The sequence below is a fragment of the Oncorhynchus masou genome, chromosome 24 (genome assembly GCF_036934945.1).
Source record: "Oncorhynchus masou masou isolate Uvic2021 chromosome 24, UVic_Omas_1.1, whole genome shotgun sequence".
Taxonomy (NCBI): domain Eukaryota; kingdom Metazoa; phylum Chordata; class Actinopteri; order Salmoniformes; family Salmonidae; genus Oncorhynchus; species Oncorhynchus masou.
In genome coordinates this window covers 83,119,079-83,135,038 of record NC_088235.1, presented here as the reverse complement: position 1 = coordinate 83,135,038, position 15,960 = coordinate 83,119,079, and the positions used below count along the sequence as shown (strand labels likewise).

The 15,960-nt window shown below is 46.6% G+C and overlaps 1 protein-coding gene across 1 annotated transcript in view; it reads right to left on the bottom strand.

Annotated features, from left to right (window-relative positions):
* Window positions 1-82: 82 nt before the first annotated feature.
* The window catches only part of LOC135512844 (F-BAR domain only protein 1-like), a 42,872-nt gene continuing 26,994 nt past the window's right edge, over window positions 83-15,960 (bottom strand). The window contains 25 exon segments of the mRNA XM_064935275.1: window positions 83-478; window positions 587-754; window positions 3,514-3,578; window positions 3,782-3,978; window positions 4,148-4,280; window positions 4,375-4,530; window positions 4,635-4,749; window positions 4,924-5,038; window positions 5,291-5,397; window positions 5,563-6,117; window positions 6,120-6,566; window positions 6,724-6,851; window positions 7,095-7,146; window positions 7,748-7,804; window positions 7,935-7,959; window positions 8,195-8,373; window positions 9,494-9,554; window positions 10,079-10,103; window positions 10,333-10,450; window positions 10,549-10,645; window positions 10,843-10,941; window positions 11,601-11,705; window positions 11,943-12,095; window positions 12,244-12,385; window positions 13,259-13,333. Coding sequence (XP_064791347.1) covers window positions 450-478; window positions 587-754; window positions 3,514-3,578; window positions 3,782-3,978; window positions 4,148-4,280; window positions 4,375-4,530; window positions 4,635-4,749; window positions 4,924-5,038; window positions 5,291-5,397; window positions 5,563-6,117; window positions 6,120-6,566; window positions 6,724-6,851; window positions 7,095-7,146; window positions 7,748-7,804; window positions 7,935-7,959; window positions 8,195-8,373; window positions 9,494-9,554; window positions 10,079-10,103; window positions 10,333-10,450; window positions 10,549-10,645; window positions 10,843-10,941; window positions 11,601-11,705; window positions 11,943-12,095; window positions 12,244-12,385; window positions 13,259-13,333 — 3,403 coding nt within the window. The 3' untranslated portion in view covers window positions 83-449.

Here is a 15,960-nt window from a genome sequence, read left to right as displayed (position 1 = left end):
AATCTGCAACCCTTTAGCGATACAGATTAGACAGAGGGCTCTATTCAGACATGGAATATTTCGGGGGAAAAATGCATGACAATTCTATTTGACAAGTAGTATGTTTATTCATAAACAATTTCTCTTCAATAAAACCAACTTCATACATCCAGTTTAACTCCTGATATAAAGGCACACAATGCAAACAGAACAAGATTCAGTACAAAGAGAAAAGGATTATGTACGACGCAAGGCTGAAAGATACAAAAATAAAAGTCTAGGTCCCAAAATGAGTTTGGTCACAAGTTTGTGGGAAAAAGAGTGAGCCCGCTGTGTGGTCCCAAAGTCAAAACCATCCTAGTCTCTGTTCTCTCCCTCCTGGGCGACTAGGTTGGTATGGCCCAGAGGCCTAAAAGTGCAATGTGTACTCCAGGAACTCCCAATGGGGACCTGGGCATTCCTACTCCTCCTCACAAGGTGCAGCCTGCCATGTACTTCCCTGCCAAGGAGACAAAGGTGTGAAGTTGATAATGTCATACTACCTTGTGAAACTCCAGGACCCACATACTGTATCTTATTGGCCAGGCCTAGTAACATGTTACTCTACCTGTGGCAAATCTCTTCTTTACCAGGGACATGCGGTAACGGTTGCCCACCAGCTCCACGTCCATGCCTGAAAGGGAGGCCCCCGATCCCACAAACTGGACTGCCAGGCTGGGGGGAGGGCCGCGAGGAACCTCTAGACACTGCCAGCTAGCACACAGAGTGCCAGAGCCTGGAACAAGTGACACATTCTTCAGTTCCCCTCCACTAACAGGATCAAGTTAATCACACTGACTTGTGGTTCTGCCTATGTGCCAATTGGTGGCCAGACTGGCCACTGAAATGAGTGCCTTCAGAAAATATTAATACCCATTGACTTATTCCACATTTTGTTTTATAGCCTGAATTAAAATGTATTCAATATCTCACCCATCTACAATGTGAAAACATGTTTTTAGACATGTTAGCAATAGAGAAATATTTAATTTCCAAATTGAGCTCAGGTGCATCCAATTTCCTTTGATCATCCTTGATGTCACTAAACTTGATTGGAGTCCACCTGTGGTGAATTCAATTGTTTGGACATGATTTTAGAAATACACGTGCCTATATAATGTCCTAAGCTGACAGTGCATGTCAGAACTGTCCGTAGATCGCCAATATATATTTGTGATCATTTCTAGTGTTGAAAGTTTCCAAGACCACTCATCATTGGGAAATTGAGAAAATATGGAACGACCCAGACTCTGCCTTGAGCTGCTGTCCGACTAAATTGAGCAACCGGGCAAGAAGGACCTCTGTCACGGAGGTGACCAAGAACCAGGTGACCACTCAGACAGAACTATAGTTCCTTGGCTGAGATGGGAGAACCTGCCAGAAGGGCAACAGTCTCTACAGCACTTCACCAATCTGGGCTTTATGAAAGAGGCCAGAAGGAAGCCACTCCTGAGAAAAGGGCATGTGAAAGACTGAGCATAAGGCTAAAGATTCTGTGGTCTGGTGAGAAGAAAAATTTAACTTTGGCCTGAATGCAAAGCACTATGTCTGGAGAAAACCAGACCCAGCTCACATCATCCCTACTCTGAAGCATGGTGGTGGCAGCATGGGGATGCTTTTCAGCAGAAGGGACTGGAAGACTGGTAAGGAAAGAGGGAACAATGAATGGAGCCAAATACAGGCAAATCCTTGATGAGAACTTGCTTCAGAGTGCAAACAACCATAGACTGGGGGCAAATATTTTACGTTTCATCAGGACAATGACCGCACGCATACAGCCAAAGCAACGCTGGAATGGCTTCAGAACAAGAATGTGAAAGTCCTTGAGTAGCCCAGACTTGAATCCCATTGAAAACATGTGGAAAGATGAATGCCGTCAGCCGCCACAGTAGACAAGACTTGCCACCACAGTGAAAATAATTCAACTTTTGCAGTCTGCCGTTGCATAGTTTTCTACCGGATGTTGATTTGCACCGGCTGTTGTTTCTATACTGAAATCCCCATAGCAGCGCATACCGCCGTGCTGGCTTGCTTTTGCAGTCGGTCTTTCTTGTCCCTCTATGATGACTGATAATGATGTTTTTTGCGTCCCTCATTTAATAACCTCTTGAAACTAGGGGGCACTATTTTCATTTTTTTTTAAATAAGTAAACGGGCTATTTTTCAGGACCAGATAATAGAATATGCATATAATTGACAGCTTAGGATAGAAAACACTAAAGTTTCCAGAACTGATATTGCAGGGGAAAGCCTGAGAAAAATCCAATCAGGAAGTGACTTATTTAGAAACCTCTGCGTTCCTATGCAGCAGTGAAAGGGATATCAACCAGATTCCTTTTTCTATGGCTACCCTAATGTGTCTAGTGTCACGAGTTTCAGGCTTTTATTTTGAAAAATTAGCGTGAGCGACAACATTGCGTAAGTAGTCACCTGGTGGCTCTGAGTGATTTGTGCGTAAAAGACAAATGCGGCCATTGTTTCTCTCGCGCCTACAAAGAAGCCAAATGACCCGGTTGATATATTATCGAATAGATATTTGAAAAACACCTTGGATTGATTATAAAAAAAGTTTGCCATGGAACATTTGCTATCTAACTGGGAGTCTCGTGAGTGAAAACATCCGAAGCTCATCAAAGCTAAACGATTTCATTTGATTGATTTTCGTGACCAAGCTGCCTGCTGCTAGCTAGGCATAATGCTATGCTATCGATAAACTTACACAAATGCTTGTCTTGCTTTGGCTGTAAAGCATAATTTCAAAATCTGAGATGACAGGGTGATTAACAAAAGGCTAAGCTGTTTCAATATATTTCACTTGTGATTTCATGAATGAATATTTTCTAGTAATATTTTTGTCCGTTGCGTTATGCTAATTAGTGTCAGTTGATGACAATTCTCCCGAATACGGGAGCGGTAGTTCCAAGAGGTTTTAAATGCAGCATCATGTAAATGAGACTTCTGTATTTAATTAAAATAAATGTGTCAATGTCTAAACATGTTTTAACTATTTTATTATGAGGTATAATGTGTAGATGGGTGAGGAAAAAATGTAATCCATTTAGAATTCAGGCTGTAACACAACAAAGTGGAATAAATCAAGGGGTATGAATACTTTCTCTAGGCACTGTTCCAAGGTGGGAGAAAAAGGTATTTGGATCGGATGACCAGGAAAGCAGTTATTGTAACCTTTCCGAGATTCTGATCACTGCCTATAAACTATGATGTTCAGGCTTTTATATTCCCCAAACTTCCCTCTATTTGTAAGGCCTATAAATAGCAGTGTTGCTCAGCTTTCATATGCTAATCTTGATATTTAAGACTGATACCTTCAGAGGCTGCATATTAAAATAGAGAAAAGGGTGGCACTCAATGCAATTATGTTGTCAAAGACTAGACTTGTAAAAATGTACATTATACTGCATTTATAGTTCTATAGCTAGAATATGACAGATATGTGGCCATTAAATGAGATGGGTGTGTTGACAGGTCAGTAACCTTTGCTTTGGTTGGTGGGGGAGAGGTTGGGTAGCTTCCACAGTAGCCGTCGTTCCTTCGTATTCCTGTGAAGGCAGACAAAGGGTCAGTGAGGCCCACCCTGTCCACTATCCTCCCTCTCTCTCGACCTTCTACCATCCGCCCATTCTCCTGTTCTCCCCATTTATCCACCCTTCATCTGTCTCCCATATCTCCTCCCACTCCCCACCCATTCATCCTTCCCTCTATCCTTTCATCCCTCCTTCCATTCCCACCTCCCCCTGCTCACCAGCATGCGGGGGGATGGCACTGCAGGTCTGTGGCGGTGTGGTCGAGGGGTAGCAGCACCTGCACAGCAGTGAGTTGGGTGGAGGGGGCAGTGGCCGGGCAGCAGTGATAGTCCAGGGACACACGGGTCACTGTGCCACTCCGCTGGCACTCTGCTGACAACAGGAGGGGAGCACGACCAGGGTCCTGGGACGACACCTGAGAAGGGAGGGAAGGAAAGAATGAGAAAAGAAGAACAGAGTTGGGAGAGGCTGTTGATGTTAGGACAATGCTGTCATTTGGAAGACAGGGGAAAATGTGTATCTTGAAGAATACTTGAAAGGTCAGATGACAGAGGGTAAGAGTTCCACTGTACTTAATCAGTCACCTGGTACTTGAGTAGGGCCACATTATAGTAGGAGGCCAGAGGGTTGAGCTCAGCCTCTCTCTGCAGGTAAAGGTTCAGTGCCTGCATGTTGAACCAGAAGTCCCTGGTGTCTGGGTCACTCTGAGAGGGGTCACTGTGGCGAATAACACACTCAGGAGAATGAGACATATCCTACCATTTCCGCAATCTGTCTTTTTATCATGATCCCATAGCACATATTCATCTACCTGTAGAGCAGCTTCTGATTGGGCAGAAAGTGGTCAACCCGGGAGATGTTGACCAATCGGAAGCTGAGGACCGGGGCGTTTGGGTTAGCGGTGAAGATACAAGTTATTCCAGCAGGAAAAGACATGGTGAGATCTCCTGTGATCTTCACCAGACAGCTGGAGAAGAGAAGAGAGATGCGCACACGCTTCGCCTTCAGCCGGTCTGTGTATAAAAGGTAATAACCCTGGATCTGGTGTATAGAGGGCTTATGTATACTGACCGGTTATGCTGTCCACCTTTGAAGTAAGCGTTTATGTATTCTGTGATGGCTGCAGCCACAGGCCAGGACTCTTGGGTGCTCAGGGAGATTGGGCTCGGCCCGCGAGACAGATGCACTGTGGGGAAAATAGCCATGTCTAAGACACAAGTTCAAGGCACGATGTCCGTATTCATAAGTGCTTTATGCTATTGGATATATTTGAAATATTGGTATGAAAATTGTTGTTTCGACTAACTGTGTAGGCATGTGTGGTCTTTGTGCAGGTGTGAGAGGGGTGAGGGCTGCCCACCTCTAGCAGGGCTGGTGGCATGGGTCTGGGCCCCCCACTCACTAGGGCTGGAGGAGGAGGATGAGGTGAAGTCCAGGCTGAGGTCCGGCAGAGGAGATGAGCACACTGACCTGGACTGAGACAACGGGGATATATAAGGGTTACAGTGTGGAGGAACCAGAGAGGATGTGTGGAGAATGTCATCGTTCAGAACATACCCTCTTCACAGAACATTTTCTCTGCTCAGCTCAATCAGAAACATTTTTCTTCTACATTCATCATTCATGTTTGGAAGAATGAACAGGACTTATAGCTGCAAAAGCCACAGGTCTGAGTGAGACCAGGCCTGAGCTGCTATAGTCAGGGTGATCTCCCTGAGGACACTCACTCTCTCACAGCCACTCAGTCTGCCTGAGGACCTCTTGGCTCTGGCTGGTCTGGGGGGGGCTGCCACTAGCAGCTCTGCACTGTGCTGCCTGAAGCTATGCCTTGAACCTGAAGAGGAAGGCGAGAGGGAAATTACCAATATTACAACCTGTAAAACAAGAGGAAGTTGACTAAAAGACGTTTTGAATAGTGTGAAATATATTTTGGGAAATACAAAAATGCCATCCCAAAATATAGCTAGTGCATAGACATTTGAGCCCAGTAGTGTGTAACCTTTGTGTGAGCCCATGTTGCAGGATTGCTGTGGTGCGTTCAGGTCCAGACAGTTCTGGTCTTTGTCAGTAGAGAAGCACAGGTCCTCCTGTGGCCCAGAATGCAGTGTGAGAGGCAGGCCACTCCTGCGTGGCTCGCTTTCACTGCATGACTCACGTTGCTTCCTCCCTCCCTCATTGACCACTCCACCCAGGGCCAGAGACCCAGTCCAGGTCCCCTCACTGAAGGGGTTGTGGACAGAGTTCCAATGGACCAGCTCCTTTTTCGGCTGGGATAAGGGTAGGGATTTGGCGTTGGGGGTCAACCTACTACTGCTGACACTGTGGGTCAGGACCCCTGTCGCGGCAGCCAGGGCTGACTGGTGGGTGGGGCTGCCAATCATAGTGATGGCGAATGGGTCGTCAGGTGATTCTGGGAGCGGGACGCTATGGTCCCGTTTCCGGTCCATGTCCTTGCAAAAGGAGGGGGTGGGGAGGGTTTTACTGTCACTGGAAAAGGGGTCACTCCATACCTCTATCCCCCTCCCGTCTCTGGAGGGGCGCGGAGGTGGGGGGCCCAGGCGTCAGGGGGGGGTAGGGTCTCCTGGGTGACGACGGTCCTCTCAAAGGCAGCCAGGAAGGGGTCTTCAGGAGGGATGTGTTTACAGCTCCACAGAGCCGGGTCCAGCTCTGGAGGGACCAGGGACTGGGAGAAGACCGGGAAGCGGAGGGCTGAGAGGTCCATGTCTGGAGGGGGGCGGGGGTACCGAGGAGCAGCTGCCCAGATACTGGCTGGGTTGTCCTGTGGGGGGTGGGGGCTGCGTCCTGGGGAGGGGTCTCTAAAGGCAGTAAGGAAGGGGTCTGCTGGCCTGCCCAGTCCTGCTGGTTCTTTAATCTGACATGCCGATGGCCACGCTGCCCAACCAGCTGTCTCAGGGGAGGGGCCCAGGGGCTGATGGGAAGGTGAGTCCAGCCCAGAGTCCTCTACATTCTCAGGAGAGGAGGAGTCAGTGGAGAAGGCAGCATCTGGAGAGAACAAGGGCAGACGATCATTCTACCTAAAACAGTATATATCATACATGCATACATAGGAACAAGTGTTTTACTGACTATGTAATGGGGTAAAACTTCTGGCCCCAATTTTCATCAATCATATTAACATGATCATATTAACCATATTTACATTCAGATGCACCAAAGACACTCTCTGCTCTCGGTAGCTGTTCTCTACCAGCAAAGCTTTTGGACTTAAAGGCCGACTCCAGAGGAGGTCCAAAGAGGTTGTCTGAGCCTGACGCAGTAGAACTCAACCTAGAGGGTGGGTGAGAGAGGGTGAGAGAGGGTGGGAGAGGGAGATTATGCATTACCAGGAGCCAATAAAAGCATAGCCAGAGATAATGTCAGGATTTGACAGAGTGATGCAGCACTATCATCAGATCTCGGCCTGCCTTCCTCTCCCACAGCATCTCTCTTCCTCTCGATCTCCCTGCTGCTCACAGTTGCAGCCATGCACGTCAGAGAGAGGAGAGACAAGACTGACTGACATTCACTCACCTGCTGTGATCCGGAATGGAGATGGAATTGCGTAGGCCGTCCTGCTCTCCCTCTGCAAAGTGTAAACACACACACACAGACAGTTAGTGAAGTTTAATTCATGACTGCTCCCCAATCAGTCCCAATCAGGGGGAGATGTGATTAACTAGAGTGCTTACGGAGGGCAGAGCCATAAGGGAATGCCCATTATCTTCCATAATGATACATACCAGCCATTAGACCAGTTCTCTAAGCAGCATCAGCCCAGCGCTTTAAGCTACTGTTTTAATCAAGGCACTCATCGTTAATCATATCTGCTCATTCCATCTCCTCCGCAAATAGCCTCCTACTGTAGCATCACAGGCTGCTATTCCCCCACTAATAAACCATGTTCCAGACAGACCGAAGTGGGACAAATAGACAGCGTCTTTCAGCCAAGGTCAGCCACCTCTAGGATTTATTACTGGACGGATAGGCACTGCTACGCCTAGCCAGAAGCAATACAGTAAATCACATTCACAACACCACTTCAGACTGGTAGTAACATTAAAGATTGGGTAATAGTATCCTGGATGTTTATGACCTTTCAACACTGATAGAATACATTGTGGTGAAATGATAAAGTACAGATGCTGAAAACCCAGTGGTGTGGAGAGAGTGCTAACTCCACTTACCCCTGTGGGGGGCGCCCTCTCCCTCCCCCTCTGAACGGCCTGGAATACTGCTGTTTCCTGTGGAGAGGACAAGGATTCAGAGAACACACGCGTGCCAACGTGTACACATAAATGTGTGGATGAGTACAACAGAGACAGACAGAAATCAAGCTATTTTTAACCAGAAGCTGAGTTTAATGGAACTTACTGGAGCGATGCCGTTTCACTGACACCTGGAACAGAGGGAGAGCAGAGTTGTTAATTACACTGTCCGGAAGCATATAAACAATTAAGCATGCTTCTATCCTGCTGCTGTTACAACAACATGGAGAGATCATTACACATATAATACACAGATAAGCATTTCTGAGCTTATCTTTTTCACCACTTCTGATACCACCACATGAAAATAAGTGACACATTTCACCCCATCCATGCCTCCCCTTTGGTCCTGTACTCCCATTGTACCCCTCTGTTGGGGGGCAGTGTGAGTGCCCCCACGGTGGCCTTCAGCTCCATCTCTGTAGCAGCAGAGTTGCTGCTGCTGCCCACTGGACGGATCTGGATGTGGAACTTCTTGGGCTCCTCGTCGTCAAAGTCCGAGTCGCTGGAATAGAAGTCGTTCTCCTTGTCCTCCGTCGAGCAGCGTGCGGACAGAGAGCTGGGTTAAGGAGCAGTGACCTGAGATAGAGGCTTGACTGGAGGGAAGATGGCCTAATGCAGCTTGCCTAGGACAACATCGGGAGAGTCAGGGTTTCCATTGTCCTGTATTATACAGATACCTCATCTATGAGTTTAGAAAGCAGTGGAAAATCTTCCTGTAGGCTTGCTTGAGCTTTATTGCAAAAATGTTTTCACTCGGGTATTTTGTTGACGATAATGCTATACGGCTTTATTAATACCCTCTGGGGCCAGAGAATGAATCCATGTAGACTAGAGAGTATAGGACTGCTGTGACAAACACAGAGACAGAGTGCGCCGAGTTGACAGTGTATAAAACAGCCAACCACAACATCCTGCACCTCCATCTGACCTTAACTCCATCTCCTTCCTGTTATTAAATGCTCATCTGCACGCACGTGTGTTAGTGTCGGTTTGCTCGCAGGCATGTGATGTCAGTGAGTGCCCGAGAGAGAGACAGATCTAGTGCCAGTATATTTGGCCGTTACACGAAATACCTAATGAGTGTAACAACTGTGCTGTGCTGAGGAGAGTGACAGAATGACAACAACAGAGGGAGGTAGCCTGCTATCATTGCCCCAGCCTCATAATGGACTGGAGTTGGACTAAGGACAGAGAGAGAATTTAAGTCCATTTAAAATGGGGATACGTAGTCAGTTGTACAACTGAATGCATTAAAATGAAATCTGTCTTCCGCATTTAACCCATCCCCTCTGAATCAGAGAGGTGTGGTGGGGGGGGGCTGCCTTAATCAACATCCACGTCATCAGCGCCCGGGAACACTGGGTTAACTGCCTTGCACAGGGGCAGAACAACACATGTTTATGTTGTCAGCTCGGGGAGTCAATCGGTTACTGGCCCAACGCTCCTACCCGCCAGGTGCCAGGGAGAACTAGCTAATGTTCTATTCATCTAATAGGAGACGTCTAGAGTGCTTTATGAAGATATAATACTCTCTTACACAGGGGCAGGAAGCCTTGTTTTCAATATGAAGATAAAGTGGTCTGTCAAAGGCAAATATTACAACAATATAGCAGAGAGATAGCCTCTCATCTGATAGTCAGTGTCACTGCCTAGAAAGGATATCATTCTGATTGACATCGGCTCGGATGACAAACCCCTCCTCATCCACCTCCAGGGGAGAGTTCTGTGTGCAGAATGGAGAATACCCAGCAACGTCAGACACACACATAAATACTTTATCCTACTGTTTGATATGCTTAATAACATACCTCAACCCAGACTGAGTGATGTTATCATCAGAAGTGTTATATCACTTCAGGGGCAGTGTGTGAAGATTACGACCTGGGTAAGAGGTGGTGCGACCCCCCCCCCCCCATGTGACACTTGTCTGTTAAAACAGTCCTGGCAACCCACTGATCACGACCCAACCTCAAAAGCCCCTTCTCAGAAGGATAAAAATAGGCAAGGTAACCCAACACTGCCAGACACGTCATTGTCACACATATGATTACTCCCCCTTGCTCATACACACGCACAAGTGCACATGGTGACACACACACACACGTCCCTCTGTCTGTCAGTAAGTTGGAAGGGGCAACGTGATGTGCTGTTTAAACCACCACCACCACAGACTGATAATGGAAGAACTGACATTGACTTGATGGTTTTCGTGCCACTGTGTACAAGTGTGAATTAGCATACACTCACTGGTGTCTCCGTCACAGCCAAATCCCTGCAAAAAGCAACACATAGGTGAATGTAAGTGACAAGATAATATCCCAGATGAAGCTGACAAAAGAAAGTGAGGGGAATTGGGATTTATCATCCGTGTGTGTGTGTGTGTGTGTGTGTGTGTGTGTGTGTGTGTGTGTGTGTGTGTGTGTGTGTGTGTGTGTGTGTGTGTGTGTGTGTGTGTGTGTGTGTGTGTGTGTGTGTGTGTGAGTGTGTGTGTGTGTGCTCACGTTGAGTCTGGCTCTTTGTCCCTCTTGCCCAGTCCAGGAATCCTGAAGGCTTTTCCTCGACTCTTCTTACTCCCCTCAGGTACTGAAGCTGTCATGTACTCCTCAAACCCCACCAGGGCTGCCACACATAGGGATATATCACAGTGATGACAAATGGGACACATACGCACACACACTGGGATCAAACCATCCGTTTATGGTGTTTGTGTGGTGTACCTGGTCTGTCCTTCCCTGTGCCCTTCTGCTCTGCAAACCTCTGGATGAGGTTATCTATGCCGATGTTCTCCACGTTCTGTTTGAACTCCTCATGGACCTGAACAGAGGAGAGAGGGGCTCCTTACAGTCTGACAAGAACAGCTCAAGAGAGAAGAAGCATGCCTGAGAGAGAGGGCTTGGAGTGTGTGTGATGTGGATGTGAAGTTTCACTATAGCAGGACAACCCCTCAGAGAGGGCAGTTAAATCCCTCCAGCCGGACTGTGGCTCCTGGGTCAGTGTCTGGGTGAGCCTACCTGTCCCACCTGGACGTGGGTGTCCTCTATGGAGTGAGAGTATCCCTTGATAAGCTGTTTTATCTGCCTCAGGTGGGCCTCCTCAATGTCCTGGAACTTCTGTACACAGGATGGGAACACAATAGTGTTCAGACACCAAGATGGGTCCTAATTACAGCAAACTACCCCAAAGCACACCAAAATGCTACTCAAACTACCCCAAAGCACACCAAAATGCTACTCAAACTACCCACAAACCACCGCAAAATGCCATTAAGTAGTAAGAACTGAAACCCAAAGGACCCCAAGAAACAAAAACCAAAGGCACTTATCAGCCATGGCAACTTTAAAAGAACAGAACCAGGCGCAAACCATAATAGTTCCCATCCCAGATAATAACCAGGTGCTAATCACAACACAGCATGTGGGCTAAAGTAATGGCTTGAAAGAACAGGTCATTTCCCCCTGTCATGTTCTGGGCTGTAGTCTTCATGAAGCCACGCTGGGCTCTCTCTACCCCACTCATAATTAGGGCCAGATCTCCCATTGTAGCTATTAACAGGTAATTGGTCACCAGGATTCCAGTCATCATTTCATACCCAAATATAGCAACGCTCATAGGGTTTGTTAAGTGTTTCCTTGGAAACTGCAGGTAGCCATGGAGATGGGTTTATGTTAACTTAAGGGAACCCCAGGATTGGGCCACACTGATATAACATGTCTTGTTCCTCCATGGAGTCCCGCCCCTAACCCGCCCCAGGACCAGTGAACTGACTGACCTGTGCGGATTCGCTCATCTTCTGCTCGAAGTCTCCTCCCACGCGGTTATACTTCTCTATACACACAGCAAACAACTCGGCAGCTTTCTTAGACTTCAGCTCCGCCTAGTGAGAGGAGAGAGGATGATTATAGACTTCATCCAGTCATTAGTTGAACCTTTATTTATACTGGTGAGAACAAATGATCTGTTATAATAGTAACCTTGTTGGACTCCCTACCATTAGTAGTCAGTAAACTTCCAGCAACCAATAATTTATAAACAGTAGGCACCCACCCTGCGGTCATATAACAGTTAAAACAGCTCTACTGTAGTTATACAGAATGGCATCTAGTGGACAGACCTTCTCCAGTTCTTTCTGGGGGGCTCCCTCTTTCCTCAGTCTGTCCAGCTCAATACACTTGGAGTGGTATCCCTCCCTGGACTTCTGGAGGTGACCATTCTGGACCTGAACTGCCTGAACAGACTCCAGGGTCGCCACCTGCTCCTCCTTGGTCTGTGAGAAACACACCATACACATATTCTTAATTGTAGATTGGCTGTTATAGATTAGAATATAGTTAATGATTCATGGGGGGGGGGGGGGGTTAGAGGTGACATCATCATGGAAACATATGGTGAGAAGAGGGGCTTCCTCATGTTACCTTGCGGTGAACTTTGACCTGCTCGTCACTATACTTGTTGATGTCCCGGATGAGGTCGTTCATCTTGCGCATCAGCTCAAGGTGGCAGAGAGCCAGCTTGTCTGATGACACCCGGAACACGTCCCACATAGGGGCAAACGTCCTGAGGACCACACAGCAGTATGTCACCTATGGTATAAAGTCCTAATGCCAACTTTGTGGTTTTTTTTAGCTAATAATAACATATGCTGAGTGTACAAAACATTAGGAACACCTTCCTAATTTTGAGTTCCACCCCATTTTGCCCTTAGAACAGCGTCAATTAGCCGGGGCAGGACTCATCAAAGTGTCGAAAGCGTTCCACAGAGATCCTGGCCCATGCTGCTTCTAATGCTTCCCACAGTTGCGTCAAGTTGGCTGGATGTCCTTTGAGTGGTGGACCATTCTGGATACACACAGGAAACTGTTGAGCGTGAACAACCCAGCAGTGTTGCAGTGTTCAAAGGCACTTAAATATTGCCCATTCACCCTCTGAATGGCACACATACACAATCCATTTCTCAATTGTCTCAAGGCTTAAAATTCCTTCTTTAACCTGTCTCCTCCCCTTCATCTACACTGATTGAAGTGGATTTAAGGAGTGACATCAACAAGGGATCATAGCTTTCACCTGGATTCACCTGGTCAGTTTATGTCATGAAAAGAGCAGGCGTTCCTAATGTTTTCTATACTCAGTATACATTTACAGAGGTGACTTCATACATTTTGTTTGAATGGTCCATCTTCATGGTACATTTCTAGAGTTAAACAAACAAAAGCACCCCAAAACAACACACACAGGAAGTGAAGAAGGCAGAGAGTTCTGGGATGATGGAGTAGATCACATCCCTGACCTATGACCCAGTAATCATAGACCCTAATTATGCAGACAAACTACTGTACATCCTCTAAGCACCCTGCCAATATAGAACAGTTGATTTCATTATAAGAATACTGCTCTCTAAACTGAGATGTTGATGACAATGGTTATACTCACCCTAGTGGGCTTCCATTGCTTGCCATCTTGGCCATTTTGCTCATAGACTTGGAGTAGGTTTCCTCGATGGCAGCCCTGAAAACCCACAGATAAGAGTAAATCCCTATGAACCCCTGGCTGGTCAGTAACAAACCAGGCAGTGATAGTCTACTACACAGTCTCAGCATTGGAAATATTGCATCCAACTGCAGATAGAGCTATTAAAACTACACTCATACCCTTCTGGCTCACAGAAAAACGATTGCATATTGAGGACATCGTCCCCACAGTGACTGTACGTGCATACCCCAGCCAGAAGCCATGGATTACAGGCAACATTCGCACTGAGCTAAAGGGTAGAGCTGCCGCTTTTAATGTGCGGGACTCTAACCCGGTAGCTTACAAGAAATCCTGCAATGCTCTGCGACGAACCATCAAACAGGCAAAGCGTCAATACAGGGCTAAGATTGAATCATACTACACTGGCTCCGACGCTCGTCTTATGTGGCAGGGCTTGCAAACTATTAGACTACAAAAGGGAAGCACAGCCGCGAGCTGCCCAGTGACACGAGCCTACCAGACGAGCTAAATCACTTCTATGCTCTCTTCGAGACAAGCAACACTGAGGCATGCATGAGAGCATCAGCTGTTTCAGGCGACTGTGTGATCACGCTCTCCGTAGCCGACGTGAGTAAGACCTTTAAACAGGTCAACATACACAAGGCTGCGGGGCCAGACGGATTACCAGGACGTGTGCTCCGGGCATGTGCTGACCAACTGGCAGGTGTCTTCAATGACATTTTCAACATGTCCCTGATTAAGTCTGTAATACCAACATGTTTCAAGCAGACCCCCATAGTCCCTGTGCCCAAGAACACAAAGGCAACCTGCCTAAATGAAAAACAGACCCGTAGTACTCACGTCTGTAGCCATGAAGTGCTTTGAAAGGTTGGTAAATGGCTCACATCAACACCATTATCCCAGAAACCCTAGACTCACTCCAATTTGCATACCGCCCAAACAGATCCACAGATGATGTAATCTCTATTGAAGTCCACACTGCCTTTCCCACCTGGACAAAAGGAACACTTACGTGAGAATGCTGTTCATTGACTACAGCTCAGCGTTAAACACAATAGTACCTTCAAAGCTCATCACTAAGCTAATGATCCCTGGGACTAAACACCTCCCTCTGCAACTGGCTCCTGGACTTCCTGACGGGCCGCCCCCAGGTGGTGATGGTAGGTAACAACACATCTGCCACGCTGATCCTCAACACTGGAGCTCCCCAGGGGTGCGTGCTCAGTCCACTCCTGTACTCCCTGTTCACCCACGACTGCATTACCAGGCACGACTCCAACACCATCATTTAGTTTGCAAACTGATCACCGACAACGATGAGACAGCCTATAGGGAGGAAGTCAGAGACCTGGCTGGGTGGTGCCAGAATAACAACCTAACCCTCAACGTAACCAAGACTAAGAGTAACAGTGTGACTGTTTGAGTTTGTGGACAGGTGTCTTTTATACTGATAACAAGTTCAAACAGGTGCCATTAATACAGGTAACGGGTGGAGGACAGAGGAGCCTCTTAAAGAAGAAGTTGCAGGTCTATGAGAGCCAGAAATCTTGCTTGTTTGTAGGTGACCAAATACTTATTTTCCACCATAATATGCACATAAATTCATTAAAAATCCTACAATATGATTTTCTGGATTTTTTTTGCTCATTTTGTCTGTCATAGTTTAAGTGTACCTACGATGAAAATTACAGGCCTCTCTCATCTTTTTAAGTAGGAGAACTTGCACAACTGGTGGCTGACTAAATACTTTTTTGCCCCACTGTATGCATAGTCACTTTAACCATATCTACATGTACATACTACCTCAATCAGCCTGACTAACCGGTGTCTGTATGTAGCCTCACTACTTTTATAGCCTCGCTACTGTAAATAGCCTATTTTTACTGTTGTTTTATTTGTTTCCCAACTATTGTTCACCTAACACATTTTTTTGTACTATTGGTTAGAGCCTGTAAGTAAGCATTTCACTAAGGTCTACCTACACCTGTTGTACTCGGCGCACGTGACAAATATACTTTGATTAGATATCTTACTAGCATAATGGATCATATTATTATGTACAGAGAATAATAAAAGAGCAAACATAGGGTATAAACAGCCAGGCAAAGGGAAATAAATATTCAGCTTCCATACTGTGTAAATGTTGCCCAAACCCACATCTGAATAATAAATGGTCTCATTTTGCAGGAAGAACATAACATTTTAATAACCATCTGTAGTCCGGCGAAAAAAGAAAAAAAAAGTAGATCAGTATATTCTGGGGGGGACAAACCCCTCCCATCTCGACGAGGAGAGAGCAAAGAAATAAACAAACAAATCGAAAACAAATCGCTGCAGTTTCACAAGCCTCCCGGCAACAGAGAAATCCCTTTTTCAACGATATAGAGAAGTAGTACCCCCTGAAGATGGGTAGCTAGGCATACAGAACATTTGAATATCTGACATTTCTAATCAACCACTCCTTTTAGATAAATCGAACTTCCCCATCCAGATTGCGAGAGAGCTTTAGAAGACCAGAGAGAAGAGCTGAGGTGAGGGAAATCAATCAGCTCAATGGGTTACTCCGTCTGTCCTGAGGGAAACAGCGTCTCTACAACGTCTCATTTCATTTCCTGACTGCCACTTTGTTGCCTCCACATTTC